Raw genomic sequence first — 25,386 nt, forward strand, 5'->3', positions numbered from 1 at the left:
TAATCAACAAACACACAAAGCTTCAAGTTCAGCAAGCTATCACTGTGCAGAAGTAAATATTAGCAGGAATGAATAAAATTCACATATGGAAATGTTGAAAGTGAAAAAGGCAGCAAACTTTAAAAAATACTGTCACTATGAAGCCTGCAAAGCTTTCAGGGGTGAAAGAAACACTAAGAATGTTTTCTACCCATATATATATATATATATGTATTCCTGCATGTATTTATGCATTTGGCTGGATATTGCAAACTACTACATATATAATGTGAAATTTCACCTATGTTTAAAAATAAATAAATAGATATTACTGTCTCTATGAGTCTGACTTCAGTATAATCTCTGAAACTTAATGTCATTGAAAAAAATGTGTGCCAAATGCATACCTGGCATAAGTTCATGCAGTGTATGAAAGTAAATGAATCCTCATCTGTTTGCCTCACTGGTGAATACGGCAGAGTAATACAGAGCTTGAATCCTCACAGTCATTCTGTTCTGGGTTAATGGAGCAACAGAGCTGGGGTGTAGTGACTATCACTTTTCATCTCTGTGGAGTGTTAGGAACAGTTGAAATAAATATAGCTAGATATCAAATGGCTTTTTTTAACCATCCTTTCCCTGCCTCCAAAAACTCATATCCTGCTTATTATGGATAGTCAAACCAGAGTGAGCCAATTAAATGAGTGGGCTTTAACCAAGTCTAAACTGAACTTCTTTTAGACTTGCAGAAATTATGCTCAATTATCAGTTAATTTGTCTTATTGTGGATTCCAGCCAACAGCTTCTACAGAAGGCACAACCTTTTAGGGGGACAAATGGAGGAGAGAGAAAGGCTGTTCATAAGCTATCTGCTGCCTGGCAAGAAGCAGTAAAAGCAATAAAAACCTGAGATTCCTAATCTTACTTTTGGGACTCGGGAACCATCATCTGTTGGTGCTATATATTGCTATATATACTTGTGGAGTGGAATTAAAATCCCATTTTTTGGCAATTTACAGAGAATTAATGCCAGAAAAAATCCTTTCTGGCTTTAAGAAGAAAAAAACAAAACAACCAAACCCACAATCTATTGCAGTTTCCTGTTTGTAACATTTTTGGTTCAGAAGTGGGAGTTTGCTGATATTCTGTGTGAGTTCAGGTTTTCTTGATTGCTTTTTACTTCAGCTTACGTTTCACATTGGGCTCCAGTGTGAAATTCAGAATGACAATGAAACAACTCACAGAAACATATTTTCCACATTACTGGTATCTTTACATAAAAATTTCTAAATCTCTTAAGCTGTTGTTACCTAGGGAGCACTCAGAACTGAGCAGAAAAGAATTGTGGGGGAAAATGTGTGTGCAAAGATCAATGATACTTCTTTTGTTTTGTATACAGTGAGCAATGGAAGGCTTTTAACTTTCTTCTGGTTTTGTTTTCTGGTTTGTTTGGTTTCTTGTCACACTTTTCAGACCGTTGAAAACTGTGTGTGCATTTTGAGGAACCTCTCATACAGGCTAGCTGCAGAAACATCTCAGGGACAGCAGATGGGAACAGATGAACTTGATGGATTACTCTGTGGTGATGCCAATGGAAAAGATGCAGAGAGTTCAGGGTGCTGGGGGAAGAAGAAGAAGAAAAAGAAATCACAAGATCAGGTAATGAAAGTTGCAGCTGTGTTGCCAGCAGTTGAAGTAATCATCATTTAAAATATAAATAATGAATGCCCTGTATTCGAAATAAAGTGCATGAGAGATAATATACAAAATGGTTGGTTTTGTGAGTTAGCTGAGAGCCTAAAGCAGAGTGTGGCTCTGGAGTAACAAAAGGAAGTATGTTTGCTTGCAAAAGTTGCACATGGCATGGTGGCACCTGGAAAATGTAGTCACAGGTACATTGTGAATGCCATAAATAGTGCATGCAAACAGCTCGGTCTATTAAAGGATGCCATTTATAATGGAAAAAGTAAGTCCTAACATTCAGATGTAATCTTCGTATACTTTACACTGTACTTCCACACAGCTACATGTGTGTTGAAAAACCTTCATGCAAGCAGACACCAGGTTTTTGTGTACTTTTCTGCTTACCCTTGTACTTTGCCTCTGCATCTTGAAAGAAAACTGTACTGGAGTGAATGAAGCAAGGTGATTGAACGAGTGAAAAAATGTGCATATTTTGATATATTTAATGTAATAACCAAGCAAAGATTGAGAAATACAGTCTTGACAGTTTCCTCAAGTTATTGAAGTGCTGCAGGTTTTTGTTTTAGCTGGGTTGATTGTAAAAGTGTATTTATCACCTTGTTTTCCCATTAACAACTTAAAACTCAGGTAATGCTGACAATTGTATTGCAGAGAGAGCCATTGTTGAACCAGTACATACACTAAATAACAATGAGAATGACTACCAATTTAGGAACTTTTTCAAATCACCTGTGATGGTAGCAGGTGGTTCTCCATCTCTTTCTAGATTTACTCATCCTTAGCTTTTTTTTTTTCTATTTCAGATTCCTCAAAGAAAATACTCATTTGAGAAAGCAATTAGGCACACAGGGTATTTGCATAAATTATGCAAACTAGTATTGAAAAGATTCCTGAGTTTATAGAGGCAAATTATGTTAATGTGGAAAAGGTATATGACTATCAAGAGACTAAGATTTGGGTACTGAAAAATGCATCACTCATGACTAGTAACGTTTTAATTTCACCTACTCTTCTAATCAAAAACTAAAATCATCTGATAACTTGAATTTATTATAGTCTTTTGTTGAGATTCCTATGTTAGGCTACAGTGAGACAAAAAGTACCAAAGCAAACTAGTAATGCAGTTACAATTCCTGTTTGAAAATAAACAGCTCCCCTACACTATATTTGCAGTTCTTGAAAGCGCAGGACAAAAAATAGCTTTTCTGGATATGAACGGGTCATACAGACATTCTCCTTTCTCTTTTGATACTCTTTTTACCAACACATGAGTGCACACACACACTATTGAAGTCTTTTATAGTGTTCTAAGGAGTTCTTTTTTAACTCTTCCTTTTATATTCGTTCTGAGATGGCTGGATCTCAGGTTCATATTTTGAGCTACTGACTGTTTCATTGTTCCTGTCAGAGTTCTCTGTACCCCTACGCTACTTGGACACATGCAAGTCTATAGGGGCAGATGGCATCCACCTAAGGGTACTAAGGGAGCTGGTAGTAGTGCTAACCAAGCCACTTTCCATCATTTACCAGCAGTCTTGGCTAACCTGGGAGGTCCCAGTTGACTGGAGGTTGTGACACTCATCTACAAGAAGGACTGAAAAGAGAATATAGGAAGCTACAGGCCTGTAAGTCTAACTGGTTATAGAGCAGATACATCTTGAGTGCCATGACATGGCACATGGTGGATGACCAGGTGATCAGTGCCAGTCAGCAGGAGTGATGAAAAGCAGGTGGATGAGGAAAAGGCTGTGGATATTTGTCAGAGGCTGTGGGCTTGCGGAGCAAAGAGAAGACTCAATATGAGTTAGCAACAAAGCTTGATTTTATTAAGCAAAGCGTTACATTTATAAGGTCTTAGCACCTGTGTGGCTCATGTTGATTGGCTGCATGTTGCTGTTCACACACCTGTTGTCACGTTGCGATAGGGTACTGCTTATCGTTCTTGTCCTGCTTTGTTGATCGCAGGCATCCTGTTTGCACCTTTTTATCTGCCATAACTTTCTTCTTCTCACGGGTTCAGAACTAGTTAAATACAACTGTTTATGTGCTGTCTATGTGATGCTTTCCCATCCTGTTATTCTTCTTTTCTGCTGCCAACTCCCTTATCTTTTGCACATAGCTGATCTTTTAATAACCTTGCAGCTGGGCCTCAAGGCCCTTAGCTCACTCTGGCTAAAGCTAATTAGTCAGGATTGCTCACATGTCTGTTTTCTTCCAAAAAACTCCCAACAGATGTTTCCTAACTGGACTTCAGTAAGTCCTTCTCTTGGAGATGCTGGCTGCTCCTGGCTTGGATGAGAGTATGCTTTGCTGAATAACTGGCTGGATGGCTGTTACCAAAGAGTTTGTTGAATGGAGGCTGGTCACAAGTGGTGTTCCCTAGGGCTCCATATTGGGGTCAGTTCTGTTTAGTATCTTTGTCAGTGATCTGGATGAATGAATCAAGCACATTCCTATGAAATTTGCAGATGACATCAAGGTAGTTTTGATCTGCTTTAGGGTAGGAAGGTGGTGCAGAGGGATCTGGGCAGTCAAAATCAATGTCTCAAGGCTAATTGTGTGAGTTTCAACAACGCCAAGTGTCAGGTCCTGCACTTGGGTCACAACAACTCCTACAGGCTTGAGTAAGAGTGGCTGGGAAGCTGCCCAAAGGAAAATGACCTGTGAGTATTGGTTGACAGCCAGAAGAATAAAGCCAGCAGTGTGCTCAGGTGGCCAAGAAGGCTTGTATCAGGAACTGTGTGACCAGCAGGAGAAGGGAATTGATCCTGTCCCTGTACTTGGCGTTGGACCACACCTTGAGTACCGTGTTCAGTTCTGGGCCCCTACCTACAAGAAGGGCACTGAGGTGCTGGAGTGTGTTCAAAGAAGGACAACAAAGCTGGTGAAGGGTCTAAAGAACAAGTCTGAGGGGTGGCTGAGGAAGGTCGTGTTGTTCAGTCTGGAGAAAAGGAGGCTGGGGAGACCCTGTTGCTATCTAACCACTACCTGAAAGGAGGCTGTACTGAGGTGCATGTCAATCTCTTCTACCAAGTAATAAGTAATAGAACAAGAGGAAATGGTCTCAAGTGGTGCTGGAGGAGAACTAGGTTTGATCTTAGGAAAATGTTCTGGATAGATACTGGAACAGGCTGCCCAGGGAAGTAGTTGAGTCACCATCCCTGAAGTATTTTAAAATACATATAGGTATGGTGCTTAGAGGCATGGCTTAGTGATGGGCTTGACTGTGTTCTAGTTTAACAGTTGAACTTGATGATCTTAAAGGTCTTTTCCAACCAAAATGATTCTATGATTCTGTACTTTAAAGGATACTTATAAAAGATCTTTCTCCTCTTCAAGAACTGATGGTTGATTTCCTGTACAATATATATGCTTCTGCTTGTTCTTGGGTATCTTTTGTCTGTTTCTATGGGAGATAATTATCAGCGTGCAACATGGTAAATAACTGTCTCCAGATCTCCTTTTTTTTCCTAGTTGGAGGGTTTAATATAATTTTTTAAATACAAAGAAAAGTGAAACTATGCACTTATTTTCAAGCTTGTGTTCATGAGGATTTTCTGTAGCAAGGAAATAAGTTTACTCTTTCCGGAACTAATTCTGTAGTATGTCCACTTTGTTTTACAAACATTAGAAAAAAAAAATTTTTCTTCTCTCATCCCCATTTCTTTAAATCTGGACAACCTACCCCATCTTGACAAATACCAATCCTGACGTGTGGCTGTTCGTCAAGTTGGAGTTCAGAGGAGCTTTGTGAACCTTCTACAGAGTGCATTATTTTCACTACATGTTCCTTGGCTATTTGTTGACTGTGCATATTTTATAAGATGTTATCAAATAACCAGAATGCTCATAAAGCCAAATTTGACCGAAGTCTGTCAGCACGATCACCATGCCACATACACATCTCCCATGTTACTGTCATAAACAGGAAAGAAAAACTCATGTTTTTCATGCAACTCTGCCTTTATATTAATAGGATAGAGCTTGACTCCCAATTCAACTGGGGTAAGGATAAAGGTAATTTGTTTTGTCCATTTATTTTGCAAAAATGAGCATACAACTATATTCACTTGGCTTTTCTTTTGGAAACCACCCAGTCTAATTATATTTTTTTAAAAATTTGTTCTTTCTGCTTCTTTGACTCTGTCATGGTCTTGTGTTTTTTCAGGACCCCATTATGTTCACTACTACTGAAAAGTAGGACTAACCGGGGACCCAGATTATTTTCATTTTCTGTATTGTGTCAATCAGGAGTGCTGTTTACTGTTTCTCTGTTATGTCAAGAAAAATCAGAATTTTTGGATGTTTTGTTGGGGTTGTTTTCAACAGAATCATCTTGTGTTTCTCAACTTAATCAGAATTTACTCATCTCATCTAAGCTCTTCCACACATTCTGTTGCTTGCAGGGTGTTTTCACTCATCCTTTCACCACGCTTTATCTCCCTACGTGCTGACTGCTGCCCTGTGTATTACAGATGTACATATTCTTTTACAGTAATCTCCTGACTTTTCTGCAAGACTTTCCTATTTTTTCCAGGTGGTGGCTTTCATAACCACTTTGATTGCAGTGCTCAAGCTCTTACCTGCTGCTTGTTCAGTCCCTCAGAACAGATCTCATGCTCTCCTTGGGATGCAGTTTTGAGAGTGTTCATTCCTTTAATTACCTCAGCAGGGAAGCCTTTATCCTCTGAAATATAACATAGTTCTGAAGATCACACTCATGATGGACAGTGTTTTACATGTAAATAGCTAAGGTATACCTATGCCTATTCTATCTTCATAGGATGCAATGATTGCCCCTGTACTCAGTGCTGGTGAGGCCACACCTCGAGTACCGTGTCCAGTTCTGGGCCCCTCAGTTCAGGAAGGATATTGAGGTCCTGGAGCAGGTCCAAAGGAGGGCAACCAGGCTGGTGAAGGGACTCAAGCACAGATGCTATGAGGAGAGGCTGAGGGAGCTGGGGCTGTTCAGCCTGGAGAAGAGGAGGCTCAGGGGAGACCTCATCACTCTCTACAACTCCCTGAAAGGAGGGTGTAGCCAGGGCGGGGTTGGTCTCTTTTCCCAGGCAACTCTCAGCAAGACAAGAGGGCACAGTCTTTAAGTTGTGCTGGGGGAAGTTTAGGTTGGACATTAGAAAGAGTTTCCATACGGAGAGGGTGATCCGGCATTGGAATGGGCTGCCCAGGGAAGCAGTGGATTCTCTGTCCCTGGAGATATTTAAAAAGAGACTGGATGTGGCACTCAGTGCCATGGTCTGGTAACCACAGCGGTAGTGGATCAAGGGTTGGACTTGATGATCTCAGAGGTCCCTTCCAACCCAGCCAATTCTATGATTCTATGATTTAAAACATCTGAAACACTGGAAGAACTGCACACACCCGTGTGTTTGGAACATGCGGAAGGAAACCTCTAAGGAATGGAGGACAATAGAGTTATAAAAGTAGTCAGTTACCCAGGTGCCTTGAGAAGAGAAAGCATTGAGCTTCAGGCAGTTTGTAATAGAATGTTCACACTAGTCTCTACAGACTTAGTTGCCTATCAGAAAAGTTCTTCTCAAATATAAAAACAAATCTTTCTTTAGGCTCCTTATGATTGTAATTTACAGGCACACTGAGCCCGGTTCAGCCCTGTATTAATACCCCAGTGGTTTACCTGCCTGATTCCTTTAATGCTTGGAGATTTGCCTGTCCTGTCAGGTGCAAAGGGCACAGACACATCTCAAAGAGTCACATTGCTTCAGTACATGGGACTAACTTCCAGTTCTGCAGCCCGCTACATTTTATGACTCCAGAAAATATGCATTGAGGGTATAGGTATTGTTCTTTTTAGGCAGTGCCATGGGATTTTCAGGTAATAAATGTGACTGTTTCAGTCTTTCTCAAGAAGATAGGGTTCACAAAACAGCATGGGGAAAAACTGCTCAGGTTTTAGTGAATGTATTTTTGTAATTTCCCTTTACTGTAAACTTCAGTCCTTTGCTTGGTTTCTCCTGTGTCTCTTCTTGAACTCCCTCTGAAGTGGCTGTTATGGGCTGATCTTTTGATTTTTATTTTAATTTTTTATTCTAATTTTTAAACAAAAGTCTTCAACTTCTCTAAAAGCTGCTGGTTACAAAACTGCTGTAATGAGGCTATAGTACCAGATGCATAATTTTAGAGAGTGGGTGTGGATGAAGTCAGCTTTCTGTACTTTAAAAAAAAGAAAGAATCCCATATACAGCTAGGTAGCTTGTCATTTAAACCATTAAATAAGAGAAGCTTTCTGTAAGGTTAAAAGTCTGCTTTCTTATTAGTTTTCTCTGGGGGAAAAAAAAAAAAAGGTTATTTTATTATTTAGGACATAGTTACCACTATTTCTCTAGCTTGTATTTTAGTTGTAGTCACAATTTTTTTGAGGAGAACAACATGCTTTTCTTTGAAAGTCCTTTCAAGAAAAAACTGGCATATATTTTCCAGTGATGATATAAGTTGTATGTACCAATGACAGCTTCTTTATGTCTTGATAACAAGTAAGAGATGTTTCTTTCTTCAATTCATAGTGAGGTCTAAAGTCATGTTTCCCATTTAAGGATTGCAGGAAACAAGGGTTCTCCTTGCAGAATAAAGGGGAGTTTTGTGATGCCTTTCTTTGGCTCTTTACCAGGGCTCAGATGAGTGAGATGTGGTGGGTATTCTGCAAGTTTAATGCCAGAAGAAAACCAAACATTCTCAAGATTTGCATTAAAAACAGGTATAGCACTGGTATTAGGTACAGAAAAACAGAAAGCAAAGCTGCATTTTAGGAAAGATAAGTAAGACTCACCAGTCTTCATTTCTGTCTCTGCCATCACTGTTGCTGACCTGTGATCAGCTGTTACTGAGCCCTAACCCCACAAAGCTTCTTATCTGTAGAGGCCTTCACCTCCAACTAGGACATGGGAGACATTGACATCTCTGCTTTATGTCCCTTTTCAGTTGGAAATCCTTTTTCCACTTTGGAAAATTTTGTCACTGCTGTAGGTGTTCTCAAAGCTGCCAATAGGTTTATTTTTTAAGCCATCCAATAAACAAAGATTAGGGGAAAAAGCAGTTAAGGAAAATAACTTGTATGGTCCAGTTTCAGTATAAGAGCCAGGGAACTGTCACTAATCCTTACTTTATTTCTTGTTATGCAGCCTGTTATATACACATGTGGTGTATCACCACATATGTGGTGTGGTATTTAATTTCTTTTCCTTTCTTCACAAAGAAGAAACAGGCTGACTTCTTGGCTTGATGCTCCTTTTGAGTTTCCCATCTGTGATCATTCTTGTCAGCCTAGGATCAACCCCAAATCTGATTTTTGATTGGAAGCGGCACTTTTAAAATGAGTCTGACCTTTTCTTTTGCCTTCTGTCAGGAGCCTTTAGGTAAAACAGCAACATTCCAAGTTATATATCATTGTGAATTGACTGGCATGCCTCTTTACCATGATAGCTAAATGGGCTCTAAATTATTCTATCCAGATGAAATAGCAGGTTTAAGGCAAAAATATTTCATAAAGAATAAATAAGAAATCTGTTGGGCTTTTTCATGTCATGAGACCCTTATTTTACCAGGTATATTTCAGTACTCCACCAAGCTGTACCAAATTAATAAGGACAGACACAGAGAAATGGCAATACCTTTTAAGTGTTGTTTTAAGTGTTGAGCAGCTCCTTACAGAACTTCTTAGCAGCCATTTTTAAGTTCTTGCTTGCTTGCACAGAAACATCTTGTATACCCTGAGAATCTCTCAGTGTCATGTATGACCAAGTTTTTTTTGAAGTCAAAGCTGCAGATTTACTCAATATAATATGTATTTGTCAGTTTGTGGAGTACAGTGCAAAGCCCATTAGCTTCAACTTCCTTTGGAGAGGAGAGGGATTAGGAGAACATGTAGCAGGATGCCAAAGATTGTTGTCCCTGGATTGAACTCCATCCTGTTTTATTTGGGAGGGGTCTGATTTTAAGCAAAGACAAAATGCACTAATCAATTCGCAGTCCTTTTAAGAATGTTATATGTAATTTGGAGTATAATTTGGATTTATTCATAGCTTAGAATAATAAAGATTCAAAGAAATTAAATGTTTACACTTTTCTCAAATACCTAAAAGTTGTTGCATCAAATTGGGAAGGTTTCCATTATTTCTCCAATAAACTATACCCAGACATTGCCCAGTTTTGTTGGGACTATGTGTTTTTAGACCACAGCAGCTCTGACCTCTCCCTGCTTCCATAATTTCTGTGTTTGTAGACACCTTCATTTATATTCACCACCTGTTTTTTTAAGACCTGGATATCTGGATTGAAATTTGACTTGATTTAAATAATGGCATTCCTGCCTCTTTTGTATCAGCTGCCTGGATTCCCATCATTCCTGAAAGTAAGCTCTGTGACTTTGATGAGGTTTTGTTGCTTAATTTTTGGTTTCTACTCTTGACAGCATCCACCAATGCATCTGTTGGACAGTGGTTTTCAAAATAAATGGTTGGATTGAAATGCCTGGGGACAGCTTGCATAGGCTTCCATGGCCACTAAATATTCAGGATGAGACATCATTGTCCTCCAGTTGGGGGGAGGCTTTTTGTTTAAAAGTCTTTGACATTTCAAAAATCCTTTTGGTTGGCATTGCTAAACTGCTGATACAATGTTTTTTTCACTGCTGATAAAAAGAGCACAGCTACAGCATGATCCTAGACACTTAAGATAGTCTGACAGTTGGAGTGATCAAGATGGTTTTAGTAATTCTTGGCTTTTCTTTGCGTTTTTCCTGAATTTTCTTTTTTTAAGTCATGGTATTTCACATAGGCTGGGGAGAATGGAAAATACATTTAATAAATGAAAATAAAATGATGTTTTTTTGTTACCACAGAGAGAAAAGCTATTGTCCTGTGACACTCCTTACTGACAAAGCCCACCAACAAGAGGCTGTTAGTGCAAAAAGCATATTACAGAGAATGTACTGTTCTTGCCGAGTTGAAGCTTTTTCTTGTATTCAGTACAATTATACTGTGAACATGGATTTTCTTTCATTAAAATGAGAAAGAAGGTGATAGATGATGTGTTGTATGGCACAGGGGAGCATCTAAATGAGTGATCTTTTTCTCCTCACAGAGTTCCTTAATAATGTGAAAACTTTGGAAACTTTTTTATAGTACTCTTAATCTCCAAAGTCTGTTGCTCTTAAAGATCTTTATGTTCAGCTTTTTATTCTTCTTGATTTTCATCCTTTCCTTGCACCAGTTTCAGGAAATGAGAGATTTGTATCTCAGCCACGTAATGAACATTTTGACAGTTCCAACCACAATATATGTGGGTAATTTCATCTGAAGGAGGGAAGCCTGGAAGGAATATTGGTTTGTGGCTCTTTTTTTCCGACTTAGCAAAACCTAGGAAGAATAGTTGGATACAGTCATCCTCTTTTTCGGAGGCTCCTACTATATCCACAGCCTATCTCAAAGAGAACCTACTCCTCTTTTCTGATGCCATGATACAGTAACTGCTACAGTAATTCGCTGGGTAGAGTCATTTAGCACACTGCCTTGATTCATTAATATTGAGCAATGTGTCCTACAAAGCAACTTCTGCCATGCCTTAGCTACCATTTGAGGAAATGTACTGTGCTATCGTTTTGGGGAAAATATTTCTTTTGTTCAGTCAATTGATGTTTATATTTATGAAATAAAAAAAATAATTAAAAAAAAAGATTAAGATCTGGAAAATGTCCTTTGCAATAGCTTCTTTTCTGGCCTGCATCAGTCCTGCATACCCTGCAACAGTTGGGCTGTATGGCTGCATGCACTGGTCTTGGCTCCACAGAAGAGGCAAGAATCCATTAAGCTCTTCAGTGATGGGCTAGCTGAGATCACACAAGCTGAAGCAGAGAACTGCTGAAAGTGAAGACAAGTGACTGGCCAGGGTCACTTTTGCCCTCTAGCTCTCAGAAAGTGGCTACAGCAGCATCTTTTGTGTCCTCTTTTATTGTCCTTGAAGAGGCTACCATAAGCACAGCACTTATGTTATGCATGGTTGGTGTTAAAACTCTCCCTGTGCATGCTGCTCAGGTGCTATCAGCACACACACCATGGCTGAAGAATAGTGTAGGACATTATCTGCTGTCACTGGGTTTACTGCACCTTCAGTTCACACGCAGGTGAAGCACCGTAGATTCCATTACCCTTACAAGAACCCTGAGGCATCGCAGCATCTTGAGAAAAATATCTTTCCCCAGAGCTGATGATAAATTAAGACAATCGTGCTGAAAGTGAGTTGCAAGAAGGGCAAGAAAATGCAGTAATTTGTCTGTCTTTTTTATTTTTTCTGAGTGTTTTCTCATTATTGGACAGAACAGCAAAACCACATTAAATATTAATTTTTCGGCAAACATAATTTCTAGTGCTCTTTAAGTACCAATACAACACAAATGTATATACAACTCTATATGAGCTGATTTCCCATAATTATCATCAATCTTTAAGATGAAAAATACATGAGTTTGATATAAAGTTATATCCCCACATGTGCAGGAAAAACCGTATTGGGTTGATTTAGTGGATTTGATGCATTACATGTACTTTGTCCATGAACTAATATGAGAAGTACCCTGTGCAGTGTTCAGTGTGTCCATAATCTAAGCACATTGGAATGAGATGGTTGAAGGCCTGAATTTGTGCCCTGGACAGCACAGGTCTTTCATTAGTGGGCTTACTGAAGCCCAAATCTGGTGAGAGGTCAGATAGGACCTATAGGACATGTTTCTAATTTGTTTTCCAAAGAATTTTGACAGCAGAAATGATTGGATTCCAAGATTTAAAATAAGAAGCAGGTTTTTATGTATTTTTTATGAGCTGACAAAAAGTCATTTCTGCCAAGGATGGTGATTTGTAGGGACAAAAAAAGGAGAACTGAGTCACATATAGTGAAATCAACCTATTGGCTTAAAGGCAAGAATACATTAAGAAAATTCAAAGGCACAGCCCTATAATAGTGTCACTGGAAGGGATTGTTTCTCCAGAAGGCCATTTTTCTGTAGTTTCTCAACCACTCTTGGACACTGATGTTCCAGATATTTGAAATTGTGGTAATTTTCATCCGGTGCATGTAGTTTCATATCTGAGCAGCTTTCTGGGTTTGAGTAAATGCTCATATATATTAAATGGTCCTACTGGCTTTCCATTTTGATGGCTTTTGCTGCTTTAATTTAGAAAAAATAGTGTTCTGGATTAATCTAGCAAAACCTTGCTAAAATTAATTTATGTTAGTTGTTATTAGATGACTTGAGTGATTGTATCTTGAATTGCATGTAGATATTGAAAGTTAGCTTAAATAAAATTATGATTCATAGTTCCTGAAAACAAGAGAATCTAGATCGTTTCACAGTGCAAGTTTGTGCTATCTCTGTATGTCTAGTAGGTGTTTATGGTGTTATGGTACAGATTTTTAACCTAGATAATCACAGTAAGTGGTAACCCATGACATTAAGAAGTTTACTTTGTATCATGACATCCAATCTGCACATCAGAGGTGTTAGAAAAGAGATTATATTAAAAGGGCTTCTTTTTCATCCTGATATTAAAGCTATGAATCTTTTAGGTATCTGTTCAGAGGGAAAAAAAATATATATACTACATCTACAGATTAAAATCACATTTGAAATAACAGGTTACTTTGATTTAAACAAAAAGCAAAAAAAATTCTTGAAGTACCAACTTTTAAGATGCTTCACGCTGCGGTTCAAGTATTATGGATTCCACTAGAGAGGTAAATCACACTTCTCCTGGAAAAGTTTCTGGTAGGAATGGGGTTTGTGCAATAACATGTGTGTTGTCCAGGTTTTAGTATTACCCATTTTGGGTATTAGGCTAGGGTTGTTTTCATGGCAAAATTCTATTTGTGATGAGAGGAAGAGCCTGTTTTGTGAGGAGTGGTTCTAGCTACTCCATGGGAGTCTCAGCCTGTAGAGCTGGCTGGCTGTGTGGCTGAATGATGCCACACACACTGTGAGATGTCAGTAGTTGAAGAAGGCTTTTCACGCTTGGTGCCTTTCAGAGGATGGAGGCCTCCTGGCCTTGAATGATTTAGTTTTCCATTTAAGTGTTTTACATGGTTGTTTTTCCCTCTCATGAGAAGAGAGAGAATGCAGAGAACTGATCAAGATGTGAAAAAGAAGAATCTCTTCATATGCAAGTTTTAGGTTTGCCTCTAAAGATATTTTGACTTTCACTGGGCTTCTATTCCCACCCAAAAAAATAAATGCAGCAAAAAGTGGTTTTGCTGTATCAGCTAGCTAAAACACTGATTTCTGCCAATGCTATAGCTCTTCTGTGAGGAGTGTTGACTAGGAAGTTTGGTTTCTCTGGGAAGAATCACGATATGTTAAAATTGGGAACAGCTGCTTGCGGGCAGATGCCTTCACATGTGTGCACGTAGATACTGGAGCTTTGACTGAGGCAGTTCTCAAGTCTTTTGGTGTTCCTTGCTGACAGTCTGCTTTGTGCTTTCCAACAGTGGGATGGCGTAGGACCTCTCCCAGACTGTGCAGAACCACCCAAAGGAATCCAGATGCTGTGGCACCCTTCAATAGTCAAACCCTACCTCACACTTCTTTCTGAGTGCTCCAATCCAGACACGCTGGAGGGGGCAGCAGGAGCACTGCAGAACTTGGCTGCTGGGAGTTGGAAGGTAGGAACGTTAACCTGATATCTACTTCTTTTTCAAGTCAGAAAAACACCTACAGATTACATCAGATTGCTGATACAGATGTATCTGAATGCTCCTGGTTGCTGAATAACTCTCTGTTCTCACAGAACTCTCTGCAGTCAAATTTGAGATAGTATTTTAATCATCTGAATTGATCCAGATAGTTCTGTCATAGCAAATGTCAGTATACAGCAGTCAAAATCACATTGGTCAAGTTAAGTTTGAAAAGTTGCCACTGAAAACCAATATCCAAATGGGGAGAATCAAAATCTTTATGAATCCGTGGTGACAGAGCCATGAAAAATGAGCCCAAAATGCCACCAGTGGCAATCGAATGAAACCATATTGTTTTGTCAATGCAGAAACAGGTTGATATTCTGTCTCCTTAAAAGAATCAGGCAAGAGCATAGCTAGCTATAAATTCTGACAGCAACACAAGCACTCTAGCCATTTACTTTAAAAAAATTTATTTAAATATGTCAACAATGAGATTAAATATTTATAGTGAGCAAGGAAATGCTCAATCACGGCACTCCATTCCAGTTAATTCTACTTTTCAATTATGATCAAAAGATCAATTTTTCTCTCTCATATTGTTTGCAGTGAACTGAGGAAATAAATTATGAATTCATGTATTAGCCTTTAATATATTTCTAAATTTAAAACAAATTTAGAATAAATGCAAGATGACAGTTGAGTCTGGTTTACTTCTTAGGGCAATTCCTTCGTCCTTTTCCTTATGATAGATTGGTTTGATTGGGTGAAAGTACCAACTATTTAATCCTATTCTATAAAAAGAATACATTAATTTTAAGTTAATTCTCTGGGAATGTTGAAGTTTCTATGAAAACACACGTATAGGGAAATGCAGTTATGAAAGTTAGGTCTCAGAAGGTATCCTGTTTGGGTTTAAGCATTTGGGCATTGATATGTGATACGTAAATACCATTTTTATTAGGCATTCAGTTTGAAATTATAAATTGGACACTAATAAATTGGGTTTTATTTTTTCCATCAAGTTTATTGAAATTTGAGTTGTCAGATTCAGTAGATAGTCAGAGGCAAGCAATCTATATTTTTGAGCACTGTGTTCCACCAGACTTCTAAAATGCCCTTGGCTGTTGTATTCAGTGACACATGAAATGAGTAACAAAGTATCTGTACTGTGATTTGGGGTTTTTTTGTCCTACAAAATGCTTTGTATAAGCTGTGTCTGAAGAGTACTATATTTCTATTGTTTTCATATTGTAGACCACATCAGATTGTGTAATCCTGGCACAGAAATACAATAAATGTGTTTTAGCCATCTGGGAATGGGTGTAGGCCTTATCTAAATGCAAAAACAATGCATACATTTTTGCCAGAACTGACAGGAGTGCTAAAATCCAAGTGGTACCCCTTATGCCATTACCAATAAATCTATATACCTGTCATACTTAAGTTGGCAGAAGTGTACAGGGAAAGGAAGGAAGGCTCTGCAGAGCTCCTTGACAAGTGCCATGTTATAAAAACTGATTTGAAAATCAATACTATCAGTGCTGATCCCATGGGAAAAGCTCTGTTGTTCTCAAGTTGCTCTATTTTTCGAAAGATTCACCAATTCTCTACAAGTGATGTGCAGACACAGAATGAGTATCCTTAATTTCACATGTCATAGTAGCCATTTCTGTGAGGAGAATGATCATCTTCGAGGATTACTTAAGCATTGATGTTTCCACCTTTTGACCTCTCTTTTCTACTGAAGTCTTCTAGATACAAAATGACCTAAATAAAAAATGGGAAACCCTTAAAAGAAGAGGTTATTCTTAGCAGAGATTTTTAGTTTTTTTGGTTCCTCCAAGAAATTGTAATTGTAAACAGAATGGGAACTGAATTCCTTTCCTTTTTTACTTGAAAAATTTAATGAAAAACATTATGGTGGAGTGAAAGTGTGAAAAAGCAAATTGCATTAAAATTGTCAATATCAACAGCAATTGTGTGTTTTTTTTCAATTAGCACTATATTGATTACAAAATTATCCTAGAATATATGAGGGAGAAAAAGCATCAGGCAAGCTCACACTTCCAAAGATACAGAGTCTTCTGGAAGAAAATACACTGAAATTGATATACTTGTTTAATTCTTTCCTAGCTGTTTCACTCTTTTGGTTCCTCTGGTAAAAAGCTGTCTAATCCTCCTTAGTGACCAAGAGGTCACACTTTTAACACAGACAGTGCATAACCAATGCCATTATGAAGGGAAAGTGAGCAGATAAAAGGAAGCCTGAATAATTTAAAAAAAAATAAAAATAGTGTGGGGGGTTTAGATAAGCATCTACCACTAGAATTAGCAGGTGATATGTGTCTAAATTCCCCAGACTGCTTTCAAAAATTTCAAACACACAAAAAAAAAAAAAAAGAAGCAGTATGTAGCTTTAAGGATTAACAGCTGAGAGAGGCTGAAAGTTTTCATTATTTCAGGGAATGTAGTGTCTTGTTGATGCATATACTTAAAATCAATGCATACACATAATAAATCTTAATCTGCAGGACATTTTTAGCACTGCTCCAGTTGCAGGAATTCCTTCTAAAGCCAAATAATATCAAAAAAGAAAAAAAGTGTGACATGCATGTATTTGCATATAGTTTTTCTACATGAAGATGAAACACTTTGGACCAATGCCTTGCCATATCTTATCCATCTGTAAGGTAAATTTGGTTTTTTGGTGTTTGCTTGGTTATTGTTGTGGGGTTTTTTTTCGCATTACTAATACGATATTTGATCTGTGCAATTTTTATTGGAACCAAGAAAAACTGTAATCAAAAAAGGTGCATGTTGGTGACAAATACATTAAGAGGCCCAAATGAAATTTTACCAATAAAACAGGATACTGATCTGAGGTGTTGGGAAGGATATTTTCAAAGTGAACATTTACCCAGGGATAGACAATGTCTGCTCATCTTGACTTCGATATATACTGGTTCTGAAGAGGAGATCCCCACCTTATGCACAAAGCAGAACTGATTCTGATAGAGGCTGTTTAATGTGATAATGGAGGTTTGCTCATCTTGCTCTTCTGCACCAAGATGTTTTTACATAGGGAGGACACTGGTATTGGAATCAGAAGGAATCAACTCCATTACTTTCATGGAAAAATATACATATATTCCTACAGATCTCCTCTTTTTTGTTGATACACTTATATGGTGCATCTATGAAAGGACCTTCTGGAATGAATATATGTGGAGATGTCCAAATATGTATGCTTTGGGGGGCAATTTGACAAATTTAAGTTGTCCTCATCAGTGACAGGATATGTGTAAGAGATGCCTACTGCTTTGTGCAGTGGTCTGTGATAATAATAGTTGGTCACTCTGTGTCTCCCTTCCCATGGGGATGATGGCCACCAGCAGGCAACCCAACAGCCTAAGGGTCAGGTTTTCAACACTGTACATCCATGTGCCTGCTCCCTTCTGCACAATTCAGTTGCTGCTTGGGTCTGGGTGGGTCTCTCTTTGAGGGGAGACATCACTTCCCAATATATGTTCTCCCTTTTTATATATCCAGAGTAATTTCACAGTATCCTCAGCTTCCTTCAGGCAGAAGGAGTAATGCATAAAAAGGATAACCATTGGTTTTGGGTTTGCGTCCTTCCATTCCCATTCTGAGATATATTTTTTTTCCAAAAGTAGACTTTTTTTAATTATACTTAATATGAACTTCTATTTTGTAGCTGCCTAGTTCTGTGAAATAAAAATCTAGACTATTACATCCCTCATGAAATTTAGCCAAAGTTTTTGCTGAGGGAATAAGGCTTTAGATATGTCTTTGGAAGCAGTGGAGACTTCCTATTAGATATCTACTACTGAGAGTTTCTTCACCATTTAATTTGGGTTTTGCCAAGTTTGTAAAAAATGTACAAATAAACCCAGGAAGTTTGATGAACAACTCAGCTGTATTCTAAAGACACTTGCCTTCTTATTAAGAAATTTCTCTCATGATAACACTTATAACCTGAAGTCCTTTGTTTGACCTCATACCATTATTTATTTTTATACCTTGGATTAAAAAAATTATGAGATATAAAATTACAAGACATATATTTCCTATAAAAAGAAATCTCAGCAGATCTTTTTTATATGTAGCTTGGCATCAGTATTTTTACTTACATGGTGGGAATAAAAGTGGCAATTTCTTTCTGTTTTTCACCTTGGTAAATAGACTATTATACATTAAGTCTCCTGAGCACACAGAAAGTTAAATGCAAAATGTTCTTGAGTTAATGATGTCAAGAATCCAAGGCTATGTCCCTTCTGAACAAAATTTCCCTCCCAGGAAGCAAGTAGATTCTGTGATATTGTTCATTGTTATCTGTCTGTATTTATCTGACAGCTAAATGTAGTCTGGTATCAGTTTTATGTTCCAGAGACATTCCTGCAATACTGGTTGCTTTTAACTCACGGAATCACAGAAGGGCTGAGGTTTGAAGGGACCTCTGGAGGTCACCCAGTCCAACCCTTTGCTCAAGCAAGGATCACCCAGAGCCAGTTGCCCAGCACCATATCTCAACAGTTTTTTTAGCACCCCCAAGGATGGAGACTCCATAGACTTTCTGGACAGCTTGTGGCACTGCTCAGTCATGCTCACAGTGGAAAAGTATTTTGTGATGTTCTGCAAACCTTCTGTATTCCAGTTCGTTCCCATTGCTTCTGGTACTACAATATTATCTTTTTCATTACATGCAGTAAAAACACAATGTTATCACCACAAGTTGGATTTCCTTAGTTTTGTCAAACCCTTTAAAATAACTTCTTCATTTGCATGATCCTTTGCTTGTTTTTTTTAAGTACTATCATAACTTATATAGGTAACACATCTTTTAAAGCCGGGAAGCAAGATATACTATATTTCTGTTGGCAGCACAGGGGCTTATGTCAGAACCAGTAGCACACTGGCTCTGGGCCTTTGTTAGTCCTTTCTGTGTGCCCAGTCTTCCATCCCAGTTACTCTTCAGGCTTTACTTTACTCATCTCTTTTAATGACAGGATGGCCAGCTTCATTTTCCTGAGTGTCTGTTTGCTCCTTGGACTCCTTAGCATCAGGAACAGGTACTGCTGTGTTTAAGTCTTGCATTCACATGAGCCCATAGCAGTCCATGGCTAATTCTCTTTACTTCCTTTCCTTTGCTCCCATGTTTGATCATACTCAGCAGGGAATGATAAGTCCCAGAGACTGAATGTCTCTGCCCTTGATCCCCAGGAAGTACAATGCCCATGTGAATGGGGTTTATGGGTCATTGGCCTGATCTCTTGAGATAGCTGGATGCAGTCTCAGTCTTTATTCCTTAGGCAAGCAGCTACATTTATTTTCTTAATTTCTTCCTAGAGAAATCTGACTCTTAAAGGAGCAAGAGCTTCATTAAGTAAATTATTAGATAAGGAATCTGAAAACATAGAAGAGACTAATTCTGTCACAAGGTCAGTGCAGCTACTTCAAAGAGCAGTATGAGAAGATTTTCAAGCTCCTTACCATCCAGACACTTGCAGATAATGAGTAATTATTGTCTAAAGCAGCAGACATCTAAGTTATCAATCTTCCTCTTATCAGGCAAGGACATACTGTGTGTTCCTTGGCAGCCTTTTCTGATGACTCTAGTTATTTGCGTACTAACCCTTTGGAGTTTTATCAGGCTGCTCTGGGAGAGAGGTTTTTTGGATTACAGTGAAAAGCTTACATTAAATTTTTTTTCCAAAATATTGAGATTATGAATCCTTATGTGACAGAATGGAGAAGACCACTTATAACACATCATTTAATCAACAAAGGCAAACTTTTTAAATACCCAGTACTTTATTCTGTCAGAAATCTTAGCCCTGTAGATGAGTCAGCATCAGTAAATGCAAGGAGATGTATTGGTTCTGTAGGAAGGAGGACAAAATTTAAGGAACAGGACAAAATTCAAGAAGCAAGACCTGCTGCTGCAAACACATGTGAGACACAAGCTGTCTCACAGGCAACATGAGATCAGCGCGGACATCAGTTTGGGGGGTGGGAGCACAGTAGCTCATGGTAAATTCGTTCTCAAAGAAATCACTTGCTAAACTTCATCAGTTTGTTTCCCACAAGTTGCATCACATTTTTCTCAAAGCCTTTCCTTTTTAATAATACTAGATTCAGTGTTGGGAAAAGTCATTGTAATGGCTCTCAGACAGTTTTCAATAAACAGTACATATACTGCACAACCAAGAGTGAGGACGTGTGAGGACAATTCTTTCTGAACTCTACCTTCCTGAAACATTTAAGCTATCTTCTGTTAATACCATGTTAGTTTTCCTGGATTTATTTAACCATATAACATTATCCATGGAATTTTCCTGTCTCTTTAAGCTTGACTAAGATCACAGAGCAAGAGGACAGTAACCAATTAATACTTTTCTCTTGTCCCTGCAAAAAAGACGTAGAGAATGTCCTGCTAGTTCTAGCAGATGGAATAATTTCTGTGAACAAAACATTGCAGTCAAGAAGCAGGAAGTCCCTTGGAGTTGCTTGCTCTCTTCAGAAATTGCAAAAAGATAACCAAGACTTTAGAGACTTGCTCTCTCAGGTGGTATGACTTCTCAGGGATCTCAGTAGAATTATCTAAGTAAATCTGTAGTTTTCTAAGTTGAATGTCGAAACATAAAAATATTCTATTTTTCCTGATGCATGTATTACAATGAATATTATCAGACAAAGCTAAATATTGATCTTTCCTTACTCACTGATCTCTATTCAACATGCACGTCTCTTCCATGGTCTTTTGTTCCAGCACCTGTTAGCAGACAGCCCGTTTCTAAGACTCTCCTATGAAATTCTGAATCTTTTTAATATGCCTGGTTCTGTTGGTTATTTAGTTTGCTTTGTCATGCTTGCTGCCCTGATTTGTGTAATTTATGTCTCAGCAATTCTCTTTCATATTGAATATCTCAACAGTCTCTGAGTCACAGTGTTGGACTGTACCAATAATAATGCAAATTCCAGTCAAAAGTGAAGTATGTGATGGTAAAATTCTGGAGGTACTCCGAGAGCACTGACAGCAGTGCAGGCAAATTAATCAGTTAAAAAATGTCAAGTATATATCTATACAATTTCTGATACTCCATGCGTTCTTTTTTTGGGATTATTTTGGAAATATTTACTTTTTCATTTTCTGCTGGAAATGTCTTCATTTTTTAGTTTGGTCTCCTGTGATACTGCTTCATAGGAGAATAAATAAAACTGTACTAAATAGTAAAAGGAGTTAATTGCCTAAATGCTTTTGATTTTTTTTCTGAAAAAAGCAAAGCAAAACAACATAGGTTTTATCTAGAGCAATTAATTTTTGTTGAGTTTCAGCATAATGTAATCTTACTCCCTAGATGCATTTAGGTCTGGGAAGGGTTCTTTATAATAATAACTGGGACAAACTAAAAAATTATTTTCCAGTTTACTGTATTTTTTTCCTACTTAATTTCTATGACAAGAATAAAAAGGGACTAATGAAAGTGGACACAGAGATATACTAGATACCTTCAAAATGATCTATAGTAGTTATGCCCCCAGAATTCAATTACCTGTAAAATGTAGTCATGCACAGATTGTGGCTTCTGTGCTTGTCTCTGATAATTTAGCTGCAGTCTGATGCAACAGTAATTATTTTATTTAATTTTTGGCTCCTTGTTCCCTCTAAAGTGTTTGTTGTTCCCAGAGGAGGCCTTTTCTCATTACAAACTGAACAGTTATTTGATCGCTGCCACTGCCACTGATTTGTGGACTAACAGGATGATCAAGTATATTAACAGGGTGCCTTATTTAACTGCTCATGGGCAACAAACCTATGTCTCTTTTTTATGACTTTTCATCTCTTTTCTTTTATACTTCACTTAGCTCATGTTACCAATTGACCTACATTGTGGAAATGCAGGTGCATTTCAGGATGGCTTTAGGCACACAAACAGATCATCAGTATATGGAAGAGTGTAACAATTTTTCCGTTCTCTGTGAAACTAAAATAGCCATTTTGAGGCATCTCAGTTTGAGTGTTCCTGAAATCCACACAGTGCAGCATAATTGCTTGCAAAGATCTGTCCTAATTGGCAACTTAAGGAAAGAGAGAGAGACAGCTCTCCCCACTTCCCTCATGGAAATGGAGTCTGGTGAAACAATAGTTATTTCTCTCTTTCTGCCTAAGGTGCATGACCTGGAAACACAGATGAAATTATAGCAAATCCCACTTTGAGGACTCTGTGAGCTTTTCCTGGAGCTGCTGGCATTCTCTGGAAGGAGAGAGCTGGGGACGGAGAGGGAAGTGGGGAGAATGCTCGGGGGAGAGGAGAGGTTTTGGGCATCCTTTTGTTTCTTTTTCCTATTGTTTTATGTATGTGTGTGCATATGTACATCTGTAAAACATTATATCTGGATTTTTTCCCCTATGAAAACTTTGGAGGAGTATTTTTTACTATTGTGATCAGATTAATGAGTTCATTACAAATGCTGAAGGCCTGCGTGTTATTTATTTGGTAAAGAGGTTTATATTTTCTCTCTCTCTCTTTTTTTTTTTTTAAACTGAGTTATTACAGTGTTTCTCCTACAATGTCTTCTGTTCTCCCTAGAGCTACAAAAATCCATTTCTTAATTTGTTTCTTTTAGGCTTTTGTTCTGGAATGGATGATGAAATACTACAATCCAAGAAGTCTGTTCTAAACCTGGGTTTCATAAAACAAGTACTTGTGTTTTCCCTTGGTAGCTTACTAAAAAAATTCAAAGGGAAACAGTTTACAGAGGTTTTAATATGGAGGATTTTATTAAACAGTGAATAATCTACAAAATAACTTTTTATTAGTTTTGATATTTAATACAAATAGTTAAAAACAAACAAACAAACAAAACAATAAAAAGCCCAACACCCCCAATGATTCCCAGTGTAATCTGTATTGATGGCACTAGATCTGTTGTATACATCTGTGATGAACAGCAGCATCTTTGAGTATCCTTTCTGCTAGCTTGAACTCTCACCTTGACCAGACTTACCACTTTCTCAAAATACCCTGGCTGCTACCCTGAGCTCTCACTCTGGCAGAAACCTTGTAATCACAGCAGACAGAGTGGAGGCCTCCCTTGGAAAAGGTGTGGAAAATCCAGCAGTGGGAGGTTTTGAGTGGAAAGATCTATTGCTTTGGGTACTCCCTGCTGCAGATGAGAGAAAGTGTGCTTAACTGGCAGGTAAATACATGTTTATTAAAACAGGAAGCTGAGGCAGATTAGGCTGGTGTTTTAATAGCAACCTTTATATTTAATATCCCATTAAAATCAAGGTACAGGAGAGATATTATTTTTCAGCAGATGCTTTCAGTTAAACTCACTCATCCTTCATGTATGTTTCAGCGTTTTATCGATGGTTATGCTGTACACAGGTTTTGGGGTAGAGACTAGAATTAAGAGTATACATTAAAATCAATTAAGAATTCTGCTACCCCTTCACTGAACTAATACCTGGTTGCTTTGCTGGAGAAAACGATGGCACATTTATGGTTTAGACATATTACATTACTGAGTTCAGTGATACTGAGAGCCCGATATCCCATTTATCTGACTTGAAAGTGTATAATCACCATAACTTTTGTCTACTGAAAACTTTTGTCTACATGTCTACATGTAGACATGTCTACATGTCTACTGCATGGCTACTACTGAGGAAAAATAGTAGAATAGTAGAATAATATTCTTCAAATGCTGGATTTTTTTTTCATTTTTCCCTATTTCTCCTGAATGACATCACCTGAAATGAATTTGCACTCCAGATACAGCAACATTGCAGCCCTTGCCAGCCTCTACATCTACTGTTCTAGATGATCTCTAGAGGTCCCTTCCAGCCCCTAACACTTTATGATTCCATCATCTAATTTGCTGATGTACAGTCATCTTCCACAGGTGCCAAAACCAGACATACAGCTGACCTCATTTTTCCTCCGGAACAGGTCGCCAAGCACAAGAGCAATTTTAACAACATTTATATGTTTTTAGACTACATAGATCGTATGGTGAGAACAAAGAAATACTTCATCCTTGTGAACACATTCTGTAGTATGGATCTTGTAATATACTTTTGGTTTAGCAGTGAACATAGGAAATGCTGATGCAAAGCAAGTGGTCTGCCATCACGGGTTAAAAAAGTGTAACCAGGTGTGCTAGGAGGAAAGTCAATTCATCATTTAATTTCTCTGGCACCATAAAAAATTAGTGCAAATTTCCAAATCGAGTGGTTGCCTAGCATCACAAATGGAATTACTTCCCTCTTTTGAGTTCGTATCCGCGTGCTTTTGTTCCCCCTTACTCTGTAGCTCCTAAAACCTCAGATGCCTTGCTTTTTGTAGTGGATTTCTCATCTTCTTCTTCACATGTCTTTGCAGTGGTCAGTGTATATCCGTGCTGCTGTCCGCAAAGAGAAGGGATTGCCCATCCTGGTGGAACTGCTTCGAATAGACAATGACCGGGTGGTGTGCGCAGTCGCTACAGCTTTACGAAACATGGCCTTAGATGTCAGAAATAAGGAGTTAATAGGTATGTTCTTTCCCAGCAGTCTGTTTATTTATCCTGTGCTTTGGGTGTTTGTTTTTCCAGGTTGCTGCGGAATGAGCGTGATGAAAACAATTAGTCTCACACTTCCAGAACAGTTTTTTTATTTAATTCTTTCTCTAATGTGTCATATTCAGATTTTATGTGACAGCTTAGTGCTGTATTGCAAGGAATTGTTAAATTAATTAAGTATCCTGCAATGTTTCATGAGCTGTCATACTGTCATATCCAGAAGGAAATGGATGGTTTTCTTGGGCTTTAGCACTTTGTTTCTAGGCTGGCAGTTGTACTTGCATGCTCCAGACCGAGGATCTAAGCACTCCTGATCCTCAGACTATCTATTGCAAGCAATTTTGGGATCATGAAGTGACAAATCATAAAGATTTTAAGATGGTTTCAGGAATTTACAAGGCAGATTAGGATCTCGACTGA

At 38.2% G+C, this 25,386-nt stretch overlaps 1 protein-coding gene across 1 annotated transcript in view; it reads left to right on the forward strand.

Moving 5' to 3' along the window:
* CTNND2 (catenin delta 2) overlaps positions 1–25,386 on the forward strand; it is a 522,813-nt gene that overhangs the window by 433,413 nt on the left and 64,014 nt on the right. Inside the window, exons 13-15 of the mRNA XM_030444848.1 lie at positions 1,453–1,638; positions 14,191–14,364; positions 24,789–24,939. Of these exons, the coding sequence (XP_030300708.1) occupies positions 1,453–1,638; positions 14,191–14,364; positions 24,789–24,939 (511 nt within the window). The remainder of the gene's footprint in view (positions 1–1,452; positions 1,639–14,190; positions 14,365–24,788; positions 24,940–25,386) is intronic.

The sequence above is a fragment of the Calypte anna genome, chromosome 2 (assembly GCF_003957555.1).
Source record: "Calypte anna isolate BGI_N300 chromosome 2, bCalAnn1_v1.p, whole genome shotgun sequence".
Lineage (NCBI taxonomy): Eukaryota > Metazoa > Chordata > Aves > Apodiformes > Trochilidae > Calypte > Calypte anna.